General features: G+C 38.3%; 1 protein-coding gene across 1 annotated transcript; it reads left to right on the forward strand.

Annotated features, from left to right (window-relative positions):
- Positions 1-3053: 3053 nt before the first annotated feature.
- Positions 3054-14890, forward strand: ABRA (actin binding Rho activating protein). Its single transcript, XM_025995022.2, has 2 exons — positions 3054-3919; positions 12906-14890. Exons 1-2 carry the CDS (start codon positions 3114-3116, stop codon positions 13381-13383), a joined length of 1284 nt encoding a protein of 427 aa, XP_025850807.2. The 5' UTR covers positions 3054-3113; the 3' UTR covers positions 13384-14890.
- The last annotated feature ends 1076 nt before the right edge of the window (positions 14891-15966 follow it).

A 15966-nucleotide genomic window follows, 5' to 3' on the forward strand; every position in this document is an offset into this window, starting at 1 on the left:
AGGCAGAAAAATCCCTTGAATGATTGTAAATTAGTTTGATCCTGGGCTAAGCTCATGGGCACTGCTAAAGAACCCCATTCCTTCCAAGGCATTCCATGTGGGATGAAGGGAATCTAAGAGGAACCAAACAGTCTGCAGTATATCTACATTCTTAAGAAAGTATGTCAGAAATTTCAGACTCAGATTTAAATCTTTATTCGTAATAGTTTTCTTTCCTGGCGATCCAATTTCCCCTTAAGACAGATTTTGTTTCAGTTAACATTATCAGATGCTGTTGAACTCTTGAGTACACATCTGACAAATTTTAGATAAAGCATTAAATCATCTCCAAAACTGCCTTAATCTAAGAGGTAAATGACCTACATGATGAAAAATTGACATCAACATATTTTTTTAAATGAATTTGTCTCCTCATCAGAATTAACTGAGCTTTCATGCCATTTTTTGAAGCTCTTAGTAGCTCTCAATCAATATTGATTAGAGGTGGGGCACCTGGGTGGCTCAGTGGTTGAGCGTCTGTCTCCCTTTGGCTCAGGTGGTGATCCTGGGGTCCTGGGATAGAGTCCTGCATCAGGCTCCCGGTGAGGAGCCTACTTCTCCCTCTGCCTCTGTGTGTGTGTGTGTTTCTCATGAATAAATAAACAAAATAAAATAAATATTGTTTAGAGGAAGGGATACAGTTCTAAACTCTATAGAACTTTTGTGTGACAGAAACAGACCCAGAAATCAATGGAACAGAATAGAGAATCCAGAAGTGGACCCTCAACTTTATGGTCAACTAATATTCGACAAAGGAGGAAAGACTATCCACTAGAAAAAAGTCAGTCTCTTCAATAAATGGTGCAGGGAAAATTAGACATCCACATGCAGAAGAATGAAACTAGACCACTCTCTTGCACCATACACAAAGATAAACTCAAAATGGATGAAAGATCTAAATGTGAGACAAGATTCCATCAAAGTCCTAGAGAAGAACACAGGCAACACCCTTTTTGAACTCGGCCACAGTAACTTCTTGCAAGATACATCCATAAAGGCGAGAGAAACAAAAGCAAAAATGAACTATTGGGACTTCATCAAGATAAGAAGCTTTTGCGCAGCAAAGGATACAGTCAACAAAACTCAAAGACAACCTACAGAATGGGAGAAGATATTTGCAAATGACCTATCAGATAAAGGGCTAGTTTCCAAGATCTATAAAGAACTTATTAAACTCAACACCAAAGAAACAAACAATCCAATCATGAAATGGGCAAAAGACATGAACAGAAATCTCACAGAGGAAGGCACAGACATGGCCAACAAGCACATAAGAAAATGCTCCGCATCACTGGCCATCAGGGAAATACAAATCAAAACCACAATGAGATACCACCTCACACCAGTGAGAATGGGGAAAATTTACAAGACAGGAAACCATAAATGTTGGAGAGGAAGTGGAGAAAGGGGAACCCTCCTGCACTGTTGGTGGGAATGTGAACTGGTGTAGCCACTCTGGAAAACTTGTGGAGGTTCCTCAAAGAGTTAAAAATAGATCTGCCCTACGACCCAGCAATTGCAATGCTGGGGATTTACCCCAAAGATACAGATGCAATGAAACGCCGGGACACCTGCACCCCGATGTTTCTAGCAGCAATGTCCACAATAGCCAAACTGTGGAAGGAGCCTCAGTGTCCATCGAAAGATGAGTGGATAAAGAAGATGTGGTTTATGTATACAATGGAATATAACTCAGCCATTAGAAATGACAAATACCCACCATTGGCTTCAATGTGGATGGCACTGGAGGGTATTATGCTGAGTGAAATAAGTCAATCAGAGAAGGACAAACATTATATGGTCTCATTCATTTGGGGAATATAAAAAATCGCGAAAGGGAATAAAGGGGAAAGGAGAAAAAATGAGTGGGAAATATCAGAAAGGGAGACAGAACATGAGAGACTCGTAACTCTGGGAAACGAACTAGGGGTGGTGGAAGGGGAAGCGGGTGGGGGGATGGGGTGACTGGGTGACAGGCACTGAGGGGGCACTTGAGGGGATGAGCACTGGGTGTTATTCTATATGTTGGCAAATTGAACACCAATAAAAAATAAATTTATAAAAAAAAGAACTCTTGTGTGAAAAAAAATATCCTTGTCTTACTTTAAGAAATTATTCAGTGCTGAGTCCTGAGCATTTTTATTTGGTTAGCACTCTTCATATATGGTTCATTTTCTCTCCAAATAACCTATCTAGCCAGTCCTTTTTAAAAACTATATTTCAACCTTTGTTCTGAAAATTGAATGAATGGCTTTTTCTGCATCTACCTAAAGGCTGGTGAAAGAAGGATGTGTAATTAAAAACAAAAGGTCAGGTGAGGATTACTTCTAATAGCATTTACTCATTTTGTCTTTAAATGCTCTTTTAAAAAAAACAAAAAACAAAATATTTTTTCAAAATATTTGAAAAGATCTTAGTAATAATCTATGAAATTCAACATGTGTGTAGGTATTAATTTAAAGATTTAAAACTGGACCAAAATTTTGATCCTCATCTTTCTATCAATATGACCTGTCTATACAATTCAAGATTGGGACTGAAAAGCCTGGCCTTCGTCTACTCCTTATTTGGGCCTCAGTTTTTCCATCTGGAAAATGAAGGTTGGAGGAGGTGATTCTAAGGAGGTATCGAACAGGGGTGAAGAAAAAAGAAAAAGGGACTTCAGGGTCTTTGATAACTAGAATAAAAAGCACAAGTTTTGAATCAGACAGATGTGAGTTTGAATTGCAGATATTATTAGCCGTAGGAAGTTAGATTTCATTGTACTCTGCTATAAAATGGGACTAATTAAGAACTATATTGAGATTTAAATGAGAACAAGCCTATAATATTCCTAGCACAATTTGTGCACATATTTTATGCTATAAATGGTAGGACCATATTTTAAGGTCACGAAGAACATAAGGCTGAGCACATGATCAAATCTAGTAGTTTCCACTCTGGCACTTGAGAAGAAAGGGAGTGCATATCACTGTCCTTTCCCAGCAGAGATGTCCCTCTGCTGTGATGAAACTGGAGACGTCAGGGTTTAAAAAAAGCACACCATCGGGGAAGGCACCACGTCTTGGCAAGAAATGTTTAACATAGTTTCCACTATCACCAAACTCTCCCCCCACCACACACACACACACACACACACACACACACTCTGCTTCTATTTAAATCTCGGCACTCCATGGTCCATACTCCCAGGCTCCCAGCAGAGAGGAGAAGACATGGCTCCGGAAGAAAAGGCAAGAGAAGAGGGCCCAGCCAAGCGTGCCCTCCGGAAGGTACGCACAGCCACCCTGGTTATCAACTTGGCCCGAGGTTGGCAGCAGTGGGCAAATGAGAACAGCACCAGGCAGGCCCAAGAGCCTGCAGGTTGGCAGCCGGGAGGATCCCAAGACCCACCACAAGCTCCGAAGCCAGTGATCTACCCCACACCCCAGCAGAAAGCTCAGAGCACCCTGAAGTCTCCCTCCCAAAAGCCAGAGGGCCATGGAGATGGACAAAGCTCTGAGGAAGCCACTGAAGTCTCTCATATCAAAAGGAAAGAGGTGACCAAGACAGTTGTCAGCAAAGCTTATGAGAGAGGAGGTGATGTGAGCCATCTGAGCCATAGATACGAGGATGGCGACATGCTTGGAGCTGGGCAGCCAGAAAATGACATTGACAGAATGCTCCACAGCCATGGCTCCCCGACACGGAGGAGAAAATGTGCCAACCTGGTATCTGAGCTGACCAAAGGCTGGAAAGAGATGGAACAGGATGAGCCCAAGTGGAGGAGTGACAGCATAGACACAGAGGACAGTGGCTACGGAGGGGAGACTGAGGAGAGGCCCGAGCAGGATGGAGAGCAGGTGGTCGCCACCAGAATCAAACGCCCCTTGCCTTCCCAGTAAGTGAATACCCCCCTCCAGCTCCTTATACTGCCTTTGAGCCCCAACCAGCCGTGGGGCCTGGGGCAGGGAAATGTTACCAATGGTAGAGTGAAAATCTTAAACATTGGGCAGGCCGCAAGGTCCTGTAGGGAAGGCATGCTCCTGAGCTAAAGGAGCAGTGCCGAGCTAGACACAGACTTCTGGGTCAAGGGCCTGAACTCTTTTGTTTCTTTAATGTTTTGAACCAAACACTCAAGTTTTAGCCTCAACAAAGGTGAAGCCCCCATAGAAGGATGTCTGTGTTGGGTACATTTTTAAAGTAAATTTCGTGATGAGTAACAAATTGGCTTATTTCTCTGCAGAAAAAGTGCAGACTAGGATGCACATATGATGCACTCTATATGAATAATAATAGCTTTTATACATGGAGCATATATGGCAGGTAGTGTGCTAAATTCTTGGAAGCCTTAATCTCAATTACTTCTCCCAGTACAACAGAATTTATCCCAAAAGGTTACTGTTGCTATCATTTTACAAAGGAGGAAATGGGCTTAGAAAAATAAGACTAGATGTCACAGTGAAGATCTTCTGTCAGCGTACTTTGGATTAGCTAGAGGTAGGAAGGGGACAGCTGGGGTCAAAAAGAAGTGGAGACTAGTGCTGGTAGACTAGGACTGGGCAAACGTTTCCCTTGTCTCAAATCAGTCCATAGTATTATCAGGAGACACATCTACCCACATAGTGCATGTGGGACACACGTCTCTATGACCCTGTAAACAGGCGGGAGGCTGCTATCCAATTTGAGAGTAGCCTCTGATGTTAGACCCAAGTTCAAATTCCAGCTCTGCCCCAACAATAGTTGATAATACTGTATTACATACTTGAAAGTGGCTGAGAGAGTAGATCTGAAATGTTCTCACCTCCCCCCCACCCCCCCCCCCCACCCCCCCGTCACGGAGGTTATTTTTCTAAGCCCATTTCCTCCTTTGTAAAATGATAGCAGCAGTGACCTTTTGGGATGAATTCTGTTGTATTGGGAGAAGTAACTGAGATTAAGGCTTCCAAGAATTTAGCACACTACCTGCCACATATGCTCCATGTATAAAACCTATTATTATTCGTATAGAGTCTATTATTTGGCAATTTTTCACACTTTCAGAAAGAGTTTGTTCTGTTGTTAAACAAAGACAGAGATGCTATTAAAGCTAAGTCATTAAAATACCACAACCCTAAAACTTAGATGTCAGATACATACACCTACACACACACACACACACACACACACACACACGCAAACACTGAGTCAAATTGATACACTTATTCAGACAAAAAAGTACATACTTTAAGACAATGACTCCACCTCCACATAATAGAAAGTCAGGCTATTTCACTCCATGACCATAGACTATCAAAATATGTGAAAAGTCTCTGATATGATGAATGCTTACAAACTGACTCCCTTTGGGAATATTAGATGTATAGGTATGTTTTTAAACTTTATGAAACAAAGTAAAGAACAAAACTGAGGACCCAATTTGACAAAAAGATGTCACAGTTTGTGACTTTAAGGGTGTTTTGAAAGAATTAGAACTATGACATCCCATGCTTTCAAGAAAACTGAAACGACAAATGTAGATAATTATAACAACCTTCATGCATTTAGTGCTTGCCATGGGCATTTTACATGTTCTGTCCTTTTAACTCTCATGATCCTATGAAGCAGGTATTATTATCCCATTTTAGGGATGAGGGCACTAAAGCTCCGAGGGCAAGTTTACCCAGTAAGTTAGTGACAAAGCTGAGATGTGCCTGTCTCCAAATGCAATGTTTAGAAATCAGACTTGGTGCTACCTCTCCCTGCAGTGCTTTGAAGATGTGTTGAGAGATTTGGATTTGTGCTCTACTTATATTAATACAGAAATTCATCATCAGAAATAATTATCCTACCAAGAAATATGGAACCAAGTCAGGCCTTGTGGATTTTGGGTGTGCATGTGTGTGCGGGTGTGCGTTTGCTAGAAATGGAAGAATAGAACCCAGCAGAATAAAGATTGAGGATGTCACAGTGAAGATCTGTCAGCGTACTTTGGATTGGCTAGAGGTAGGAAGGGGACAGCGGGGGTCAATGTTTATTCATATATTTATTCATTTAATCCTCACAGTATTGTCATGGGTAGGTATAATTAATATCCACATTTGACAGATGGGGACATAAGACAAAGATATAGTAGGAAATTTGTATAAGATTGTAAAGCCTATGGGATTTGAACCAGGCAATGTTGCTCTTGATTTCACTCTCTTCGCCACACTCTCAACTGTTTCAGCTGGAAGTGAGGGCGCACATACAGGACCCTTCTCAGGTTCCTAAAATCAGGCATGTACGTGGGCACCTTCTTAGTGTGATGGAGGGGTGCATAAGCTTTGAATGAGAGACAGGTTTGAATCATGGTTACTTTGGCAAATTATGTCTTTGTCCTCATCTAAAAAATAGATGTAACCCACAGAGTTATTTTGATATTAATTATGCAAAGCAATGGACCCAGAGGAGCTCCTTAATAAGCTCTAGGCATTATAATGCAAGGGGCCATTCCTGGTGATCCCAACCCTACAGGCTGCTAGGAGACTGAACCTCAGGGTTGGGGTGCAGGGGTGGGATTAAATCTCTTCTTTCCTTCTTTGGTTCATTTCTTGGTCATAGAGTACACAAGGTACCAGAATGTCATGTGCAGGAACAGCATCTCTTAATGTCAGTGGTAATCCTAGCTGTGCGCAGGAAGCTTCAGCAGAAGCCTGATGAGACTCTCAAGTACTGCTTGAGAAATGAGCATGGCATTATTGAGTAAGCCTATATGAAAGGAGGATTTGTTCATTTATTTTTATTCTTTACCCATATCTACCAATAGGGAGAAAATTATGTATCATGAATGTTTAAGTAAAAAGAAAGTTTTTTTTGGTGGTTAAGAATTTCCATGGATAACAAAATCAAACAAGTTAGGTTTGCTAAAAAGTAGAGATATTCTTTACTAACAGAGTTTTGCTAACTAGGTTTTACTATGAAATTGGTTTTATTTTATGCTTTATTTTAAAAATGTTGAGTGTTTTGATTGTATAGCTACATGACTTGTTCGCTCCAGCTTCTTTAGACAAAAGAAACTGCATCCTTCACCTATACATTAATGGTATAATATTAAAGTGCCATTCATCTATTCATCCTCTCCTCCAAGTTATATTCCGCAAAAATAATAATAGCTGAGAATAAGAATTCTATTTTAGAGAGAAGGGAATTGACTCACAGGGACATTAAGAAATGTATCCAAGTCGTAGAGTTAGTAAGTGATGAAGTTGGGAAGGCTGATGACAGAGTTCTTAACCACTATGCTAGGCCGATTCTCTCAGTAGAAAACAGACTCAAAAAACCAAAATGGAGATCAAAGTGTCAGCTTCATTAACAGAATCTAGTAACACCCAAAGTGTAAGGTCTGAGTACAACTGTATTGAAGGACTTTGCTAGAAATGGAGGCCAAAGTATGGCTTTTTGCTATTTGACCCCAATTCTAGAGTGTGGGACCCTTTCTATGGACTCTGAGGACAGTGACCAATCTGCAAGCGGAGTCACAGGCCTGGCTCTCAAACCTGATTGATAACAGGCAGAGATAAATGTGACCCTCTGAATGGCATGCTTCCAATTAGTCAAATTGGTTATCCTTCCTGTGGAGAGGAGAAAGCAAACCAATGCACAGATGAGCAAATTCTCCCCAGCACCTCCCTGGGAAGTTGGAAAGGGTGGCAGAAATTATTTGCTCTACTGACAGAGAGACGTTCCCAGGTGGAGGAGAAATACTCCGTCCACAGGAGAGTCTACGGGGTGGGGCCACGAAAGTGGATTTCTGCTTTCTTCATGCAGATCTAAGACTTAGACCAGAAAATTTCACCTCTGGGCCCCATGACATTTTGAAGCATTGTTTGGTGATGCAGGTGAAGGCCATCTACCAGAGCTTTTCCAGTGCCAGTGAACTTGGTTAAGTTTGAAATATACCTTTCAGAGCTTTTATTTCCTGTTGGGTTTATTAATTTTTAACAATTTATCCACATAATTATTACTCCAAAATGATAAAACTGTGATACAATTAGTTCCTATATGCTCAATACATTGCTGAAACGCCCATATTCACATGAGAAAGCAACACTCAAACTGATGCCATTTTTAAAGATGACAAAAAAAGGGGCACCTGGGTGGCACCTGGGTCCTGGGATCGAGTTCCACATCAGGCTCTCCACAGGGAGCCTGCTTCTCCCCCTGCCTATGTCTCTGTGCCTCTTATGAATAAATAAATAAAATCTTTTTAAAAAGATGACCAAAAAAAAAAAAATAAAAAAAATAAAAAGATGACCAAAAATAAATTTCAGAATTTATCTCAATGAATGAATATACACTTTCCAATTAGAACACTTGCAATGTTTGGTAGAATTAGTGACTTTGTACATAATTGGACAAGGGAAATATTTGATTCACCACAAGAAATTCTGTTTACTAAGAAGACAAATTTAGATGAAATATTACCATCCTAAAATATGGATGTGATGCCAGTCTTTGGCTTTGCTTTCTACAAATTTAAGCTAGATTGTTTTTCTAAATCTCAATCTAAGCTATTATTCACATTTTTACTTGAAGATAAAAAAAAACAGGATAAACTGATATATCGTTTCTTATGTTCATTGACCAAGAAGATATTCAAGGTATAAGATTTTCTAATCGTGATTTAAACATTAACTTTCAGACTTTTTAGAAATCAGAAATATAAAAACAATACAGAACATTTATAAGATAGAGACAAATACTCATTAAGGTGTATTTCCTCCTGGTACTTCATTTTTTATAACCTATGTTCTAATTCTTGCTTATTAGACCCATTCCTTTGCTTTTCTTCTCTACTATTACTGGGAATTTTATTTTGACGATATAACAAATGGACATTAAGATTTAGGAGGTGCTTTTTTAGAAGATAAATCCTTCACTTCCTCAGAGATTTATTGTCTCGCCAACCTCAACCCTTTCCCTAATGACATAGAGTTTCAAAACTCAGGGACTCTAAGTTCCTAATGCAAATTAGAGAGAAAAAAACCCTACATCAGGGAATCAGAGAGCCATATAACATGCAGTTTAAATAAGTTTCCTTTGGAGGCTGATTTGAATATTTTCCTATTTTTTTTGCTTTAAATTATAAAATCAATATGGTATTGGGGATCCCTGGGTGGCGCAGGGGCCTTTGGCCTAGGGCGCGATCCTGGAGACCCGGGATCGAATCCCACATCAGGCTCCTGGTGCATGGAGCCTGCTTCTCCCTCTGCCTATGTCTCTGCCTCTCTCTCTCTCTCTCTGTGTGACTATCATAAATAAATAAAATTTAAAAAAAATATGGTATCAATAGAAAAGATAATTTTTATTTTTATTTTTTTTTGAAAAGATAATTTTTAAAAAATGAAAAAATTCAACTGTCATCTGGATAATGACAATTGTTTTCAATCATGAACATGCCACCGATTTCTTCATCCTAAATGTGTATGCATTTTATATGGTTAGAATTTTACCATATTGTCCATCGAAAGATGAATGGATAAAGAAGATGTGGTTTATGTATACAATGGAATATTACTCAGCCATTAGAAATGACAAATACCCACCATTTGCTTCAACGTGGATGGAACTGGAGGGTATTATGCTGAGTGAAGTAAGTCAATCGGAGAAGGACAAACAGTGTATGTTCTCATTCATTTGGGGAATATAAATAATAGTGAAAGGGAATATAAGGGAAGGGAGAAGAAATGTGTGGGAAATATCAGAAAAGGAGACAGAACATAAAGACTCCTAACTCTGGGAAATGAACTAGGGGTGGTGGAAGGGGAGGAGGGCGGGGGGTGGTGGTGAATGGGTGATGGGCACTGAGGGGGACACTTGACGGGATGAGCACTGGGTGCTATTCTGTATGTTGGTAAATTGAACACCAATAAAAAATTAATTTATTAAAAAAAGAATTTTACCATATATTCACATTTGCATTGCTGATTATTTTCAAGAATGTCTTTTAATGTCTATTTACTTTTTAAAAAAAATTATTGACTATCCAATAAGTACCTTAAACAGTTTGACACAGGCTAAGTGTCATAAATACTTTGATAAAAGATGGAAAGTATGCCAACATGCGTAGGGGCTCCTTAAAGGGAAAATTGACAGTAGCCTCCCACCCCTTATCTGTGGGTGCTAAGACCTTCAGTGAATGCTTAAAACTGCAGGAAATACAAAAACCCTATATATATTATGCTTTTTCCTAATATATGTATCTATGAAAAAACTTAATTTAGAAATTAGGCACAGTAAGAAATTAACCACAAAAATAATAGAATAGAATTATTATAACATTGTGCTATAATAAAAGTATATGAATGTGGTCTCTCTCCGTCAAAATATCTTATTGTTCTATACTCACTCTTCTTCTTGGAATGATGTGAGATGATAAAAAACCTCCATGAGGAGGGGCACCTGAGTGGCTCAGTGAGGTAAGTGTCTGACTTTTGATTTTGTCCCCAGTCATGATCTCAGGGTTGTGAGAATGAGCCCCATGTCAATCTCCACACTGGGCATGGAACCTACTTGGTATTCTCTCTCTTCCTCTCCCTCTGCCCCTACCTGTTTGTGTGTGCTCTTTCTCTCTTTAAAAAGAAAAGAAAAGAAAAAAAATGCCTACATGATGAAATGAAGTGAGGTGAATGATGTAGGCACCGTGATAATGGCATTAGGCTACTCTTGTAATGACCTTCTGATGACTCATTAGAAGGATGATCATTTACTTCCTGAATATGGTTGCCCACAGGTAAGTGAAACTGTGAATAATTGTGGACAACTGTATTACAGTTTATAATATAGGACAGAACTGCAATTGACACTTGGGAGATACAAGTATGAGTCAACAAACTATATTATTCTTTTCACTTTCTTCTGAGATGTTTCAAATCTCTTCTCTTGCAGGATGTCCCTGCTTCAAATCTGGTATGAGCTTTGGGTTATGCTAGGATGGCCTTGAGTTTGCTCTTCAAGACTATGCATGGTTCTAAGGGGAAAAGGTGTTTGCTATCGTCTGATAATGAGATCAAACAGCCTATATCTGGGAAGCTGAACAGGGACAGCCTCTGGAGAGGCAGGGGATAGTGAGGACCAGCAGGGCTGAGAGAAATCCAACCCGTTTCAGTGTGGTGAAATTCCTAGCACTTTTCCATATATATGTGATTTAAAAATTGCAGTAACTGTGCATACAGTTTCTTATGGCCTTTTCCCACTTAACTTGGCCATATATTTTTGTTTATGTGGCTACAAAGAAGAGAAGTGCTATATGTATCAGTGTTCTATGTATCAGTGTTTAAACTATATCTAGTTTGAGCTCTCTTGTAATAATGAAACTGAAAGCAAGCAGTTTTGAACACACAAAACATGGGAATTAGTGAAAGTCTGCCACCTAGTGGCTGTTATTCCTCTTTTGAAAATGCTAATATGAGTATATGTGTCTCCCCATCCATGTCTGTGAGTTTCCTGCATCGGCTAACCAGATTTCAGGAAGGAAGTGAGACTGGATAGTGAAGTATACCCACATCTGACCTGTAACTGGGTTTTGAATAAAAATTGTGAGAGTTTGGATAGCAGGGCTACTTAGCTCAGGCCTGCTGCTCATGTGAACTGAAGTGAGGGTATCTCCAATCTCAGTGCTTCCAGACATGAGGCCACTTGGTATTGGGGAGAGGAAGGATGGGTCACTTGTAACAATGAGGAATACAAATCTGTGACTTTTAATAATCCAAGAATTATATTTTACTTGTGAAGGCAAAGAGACCCGAGAAAAAGAGTCGAGGAGATTGGAACTATATAGAAAAGACAGAGAAATCTTTTAAAGATAAATTTTACTGATTTTAAAATTAGGCCTGTACCTTCATGATACTTCTGGTCCACATTGTTCAAGGCGGTTTTTTTTTTTTTAAATGCAGTCCAAATTGCAAGGACACACACACACACACACACACACACACACATTTGAAACACAATTCACCTACTTATTGGACACTGTACCTGCATGATGAGTGACAGACATCACTGCACAGTGGGAAGAGTATTGACTTAAGCCTCAGACAGCTGGTGTTTAAAACTACCTTTGCCCCTGGTTTAGGACATTATTTCACAGTAGTTACACACAGGCCTGGTTCAAATTCCACAACTATCATTTAACAGGTTTGTGACTTTAGGCAAGTTACTTAACCACCCTGACCTCAGCTTCCTCATCTGGGAAGTGAGAATAGTTGCACCTATCTTCATAGAATGGTTATAGAAATATTAATGAAAAGCATTTAGAAGAATACCAGCACAAAGTATTCAATAAATGTTATTATTGCTAGCAATCATCTTCCATCTATACAACTTGATACTCCAAAATTTGAGGCACATCATTGATACTAGTATAAATATGCTCTCATTCAAAATCCACATATGGTTTACACATATCCACGTATTCATAAGTGAATAATGCGCAATGTGTATGTGCTAGTATAATAAGTCTTATTTTTTCGAAATAACTGGTTTCTGAAGTCCCATACAAAATAGTTTCCTTAATGCATTTATATGACTCCAATTCTAAAATGTTATCAGCTTGCAACTTTAAGACATACATATTACATAATATTTGTGTAAAGAAGCTTTTTTCTTGAAGTAGAGTTTAATATATTTTTATGGTGTACCAAAATCAGAACAATGTAGTTGTCAACTATCCTCAAATAAAAATAAAGAATGGTGTGACGGTTATACTTTTTCTTCTTTCATTTCGAATTATGTTGTGATTATATTTTGTTAATAATGAAAAAAAATAGACTTACATTAAGTTGCCTACATGCAGGCAGTACAAAGAGAAAGAAACACTTGGATGTTAAATATCAGTATCTTGATTCTTCACCCTCTTTCCCTTTTAGGGCGAATAGATTTACAGAGAAACTCAGCTGCAAGGCCCAGCGGAAATATAGCCAAGTGGATGACCTGAAAGGGAGATGGCAACAATGGGCCGATGAACACATACAATCCCAGAAGCTCAATCCTTTCAGTGAAGAATTCGATTATCAGCTGGCCATGTCCACCCGCCTGCACAAAGGAGATGAAGGCTATGGCCGTCCCAAGGAGGGAACCAGAACCGCAGAAAGGGCCAAGCGAGCCGAGGAGCACATCTACAGAGAGATCATGGACCTGTGCTTCATCATCCGTACAATGGCCCACCAAAGGCGAGATGGCAAGATCCAGGTCACTTTTGGAGATCTCTTTGACAGATATGTTCGTATTTCAGATAAAGTAGTGGGCATTCTCATGCGGGCCAGGAAGCATGGACTGGTTGACTTCGAAGGAGAGATGTTATGGCAAGGCCGAGATGACCATGTTGTGATTACTCTACTCCAGTGAACCTTCAACACGAACACCTGACTTGACCCACTGTTGTCTTAATGCTAAACACTAATGTAGTAAAAATTAAAACACAAACTGCTCTGTAATAAGTTAGTAAATATTAAACAGTTTTTACATAAATGACTTTCTGGCACTCTATTTCTGAGGAAGTTTGAAGATTTTGAGGAAGCACTCACACAGCATATCAGAAGGCATGTCGAATGTTATTAGTATACAGTAATAGCATGTCTCTGCCTCTCTCTCTCTCTCTGTGACTATCATAAATAAATAAAAATTAATAGCATAAATATTCGAAATTCTACTTAACCTTTAGGCAAAAATATTTGGCTATTAATTGCAGAAATTATTATAGATCTTTAAATAAACAATTACTAAATCTAAGAAAATGCTAACTCTAGGTAAACATTAGCAGAATATATTAAGACGCGTCATTTTGAGGGAAAGGATACTGTTAAGTTTGGCAAAACTAAACATTTTCTAAGAAGCTTGACTTTATACTATTATTTCTATCAAAGCATCACATAAAATAAACACATAAATAAAAAGTAAGTAAGATGTTGAAATTGCTGAAATTTCTCAGTGAGCTGGGAATTTAAAAAATTTCCAATAGGAGTTAATCATCCTTTTGTATGATTTTCACAAACTACATAAAAACGAACATTGCTGGTGTTTTAAAGCTAAAAGAGAAGGCAGTATGTTTACCTTTCTACCTTCACTGTGAAAGTAAAGCACAGGTGAGAGATTCAGAATGATCTGTCTTTCTAGGACTTCTTGGAGAAGTTTATTTTTTCTCAAAACCTTAATGTGCCATGCTGCTTACATTTATGTCAATATACAATGAAGTAGGAATACAGAAAGTTCTACAATGAAGTAGAATATTCAGTGTAGAAGAATCTGATAGAATCATTGGTAAGTTAGAAACAGATTTGAGCTATTTTAATTTTCTTAATGCTCTAACAAACTTTATGAAATATCTGAAAGTCATAAAATGGCAATATTCATTTTGCCAAAGTGAAAAAAGCTGTTTAATATGATGACAGAGAAGTTTAGTGGGCATTTATCAGTTACTTGTTATTTTTTCTCGGATTTAATGTGTCTTACAAAATGCTAAAAACAAACTGGATAAAAAGTGTGGTAATAATAATTACTGAATTCACTGAAAGCGCATAATATAGTACTTTCATGTTACAGAAATTAATGTCAAATTATAACACCTCAAGATAGTAGACACTCATAATTGTTAGTTGTTAGATTTAATATAAGGTATAGATTAAACTATTATAGGAATTATCTTTGTTTTCATGTATGATTCTCTTTCAAACTGAAAGTTCCAATATCTTCTTAAAGAAGGATGTACATTTTTGTTTCCATAATAGATTTGTTAAATTACAAGTTAATGACCAATATTTCTAAATAGAATTTCATATAAGATGTACACTTCTATCATAGTTAAACCTATGTCAACATTCAAAGTCATGCACAAGAATAAAAGATATTTTCTATATTTTCTGTTCTTGTTTATATATTAATATTTTAATGTTATATTCCACAATGCCACTTTCTTGTGTTTCTAATTCAACAAAATTATAGAGTGCAAGTTGGGTTGCTTGGTATTGGTGGAATATTTAAACCAAGGCTTCAAAAAAATTTCCTCATATTCAACTCTGGGCAATAACAGTTTATGCAAGTACTGATGCAGATTATTCCAAATTTCAATTTGTTGGAATTTGAGGATGGAGTTAGAAAATCTTCTCAGAGAGCCTACATTAACACTTCTCTGAGTAAGGGGAAGTCAGAAAGCTAGTTCCCTTAAAGGAAAATGCCTGCTTTGTGACAGAATTTTATCCTAAAAACTCCACGATAAGAAAATCTATAGTTGAAAACAAACAAAAAAATCTATAGTTGATACAAAAAAAAAAGATAAGTAGATAAGTAGATAAGTAGAACTCAGATGGCAAAAGTCCTCATATAGTTGTCAAAATAATATATGAAAATTACACATGAAATAAATATACACCATCAATAGCATTTCACCAATGGTAATTTTAAATGCCCAATTATAAGCAGTATACACTTGGTTTCCAAATCTTCAGAATTTTTCTTTTCCAAACTTTCAGTAAGATGTTTAAAGAATTTTGGGGCAGTTGAAATGTACTTTTGAAAAACCCCTTCTGTCTGGACCACTAAATGTTTGATGCCTTTCAACTTTTATAATGAAGTTTTATGACTTCCTGATTCCCCAGTTCACCTTCTTACCATTCTGCCCACCCGCCCGCAACAGGAAGGAAGTTCTGTGTTCGAGTTTTCTCTTCCCACGCAAGGTGGGGCTGCATCTATGCTCTTTGCCTTCCACTTTGAACTTCTCAAACTCGTGTTACTTCTTTTTTTGATACTACCAACAGGTCTATCAGGTGCTGGTTCTCACATAAAGTGGGGCTAATTCTGTATAAACCAAAATTTTGAGTCCATGGGAACTTGTGTGCAGGGAAGGATTGCAGTACTTATTAAGTCACCCTGTTCAGGGATAAGAGGAGCAGAAGACCATCTGGCTCATGCTAACATGGCCTCTTAGTGAAGATG

Source organism: Vulpes vulpes, chromosome 13, assembly GCF_048418805.1.
Source record: "Vulpes vulpes isolate BD-2025 chromosome 13, VulVul3, whole genome shotgun sequence".
Lineage (NCBI taxonomy): Eukaryota > Metazoa > Chordata > Mammalia > Carnivora > Canidae > Vulpes > Vulpes vulpes.

Coding starts and splice junctions, on each gene's coding strand:
- ABRA (XM_025995022.2), top strand. CDS start 3,114: ATGTTTAACATAGTTTCCACTATCACCAAACTCTCCCCCCACCACACA. Junction 3,920..12,905: donor AAACGCCCCTTGCCTTCCCA/GTAAGTGAATAC, acceptor TTTCCCTTTTAG/GGCGAATAGATTTACAGAGA.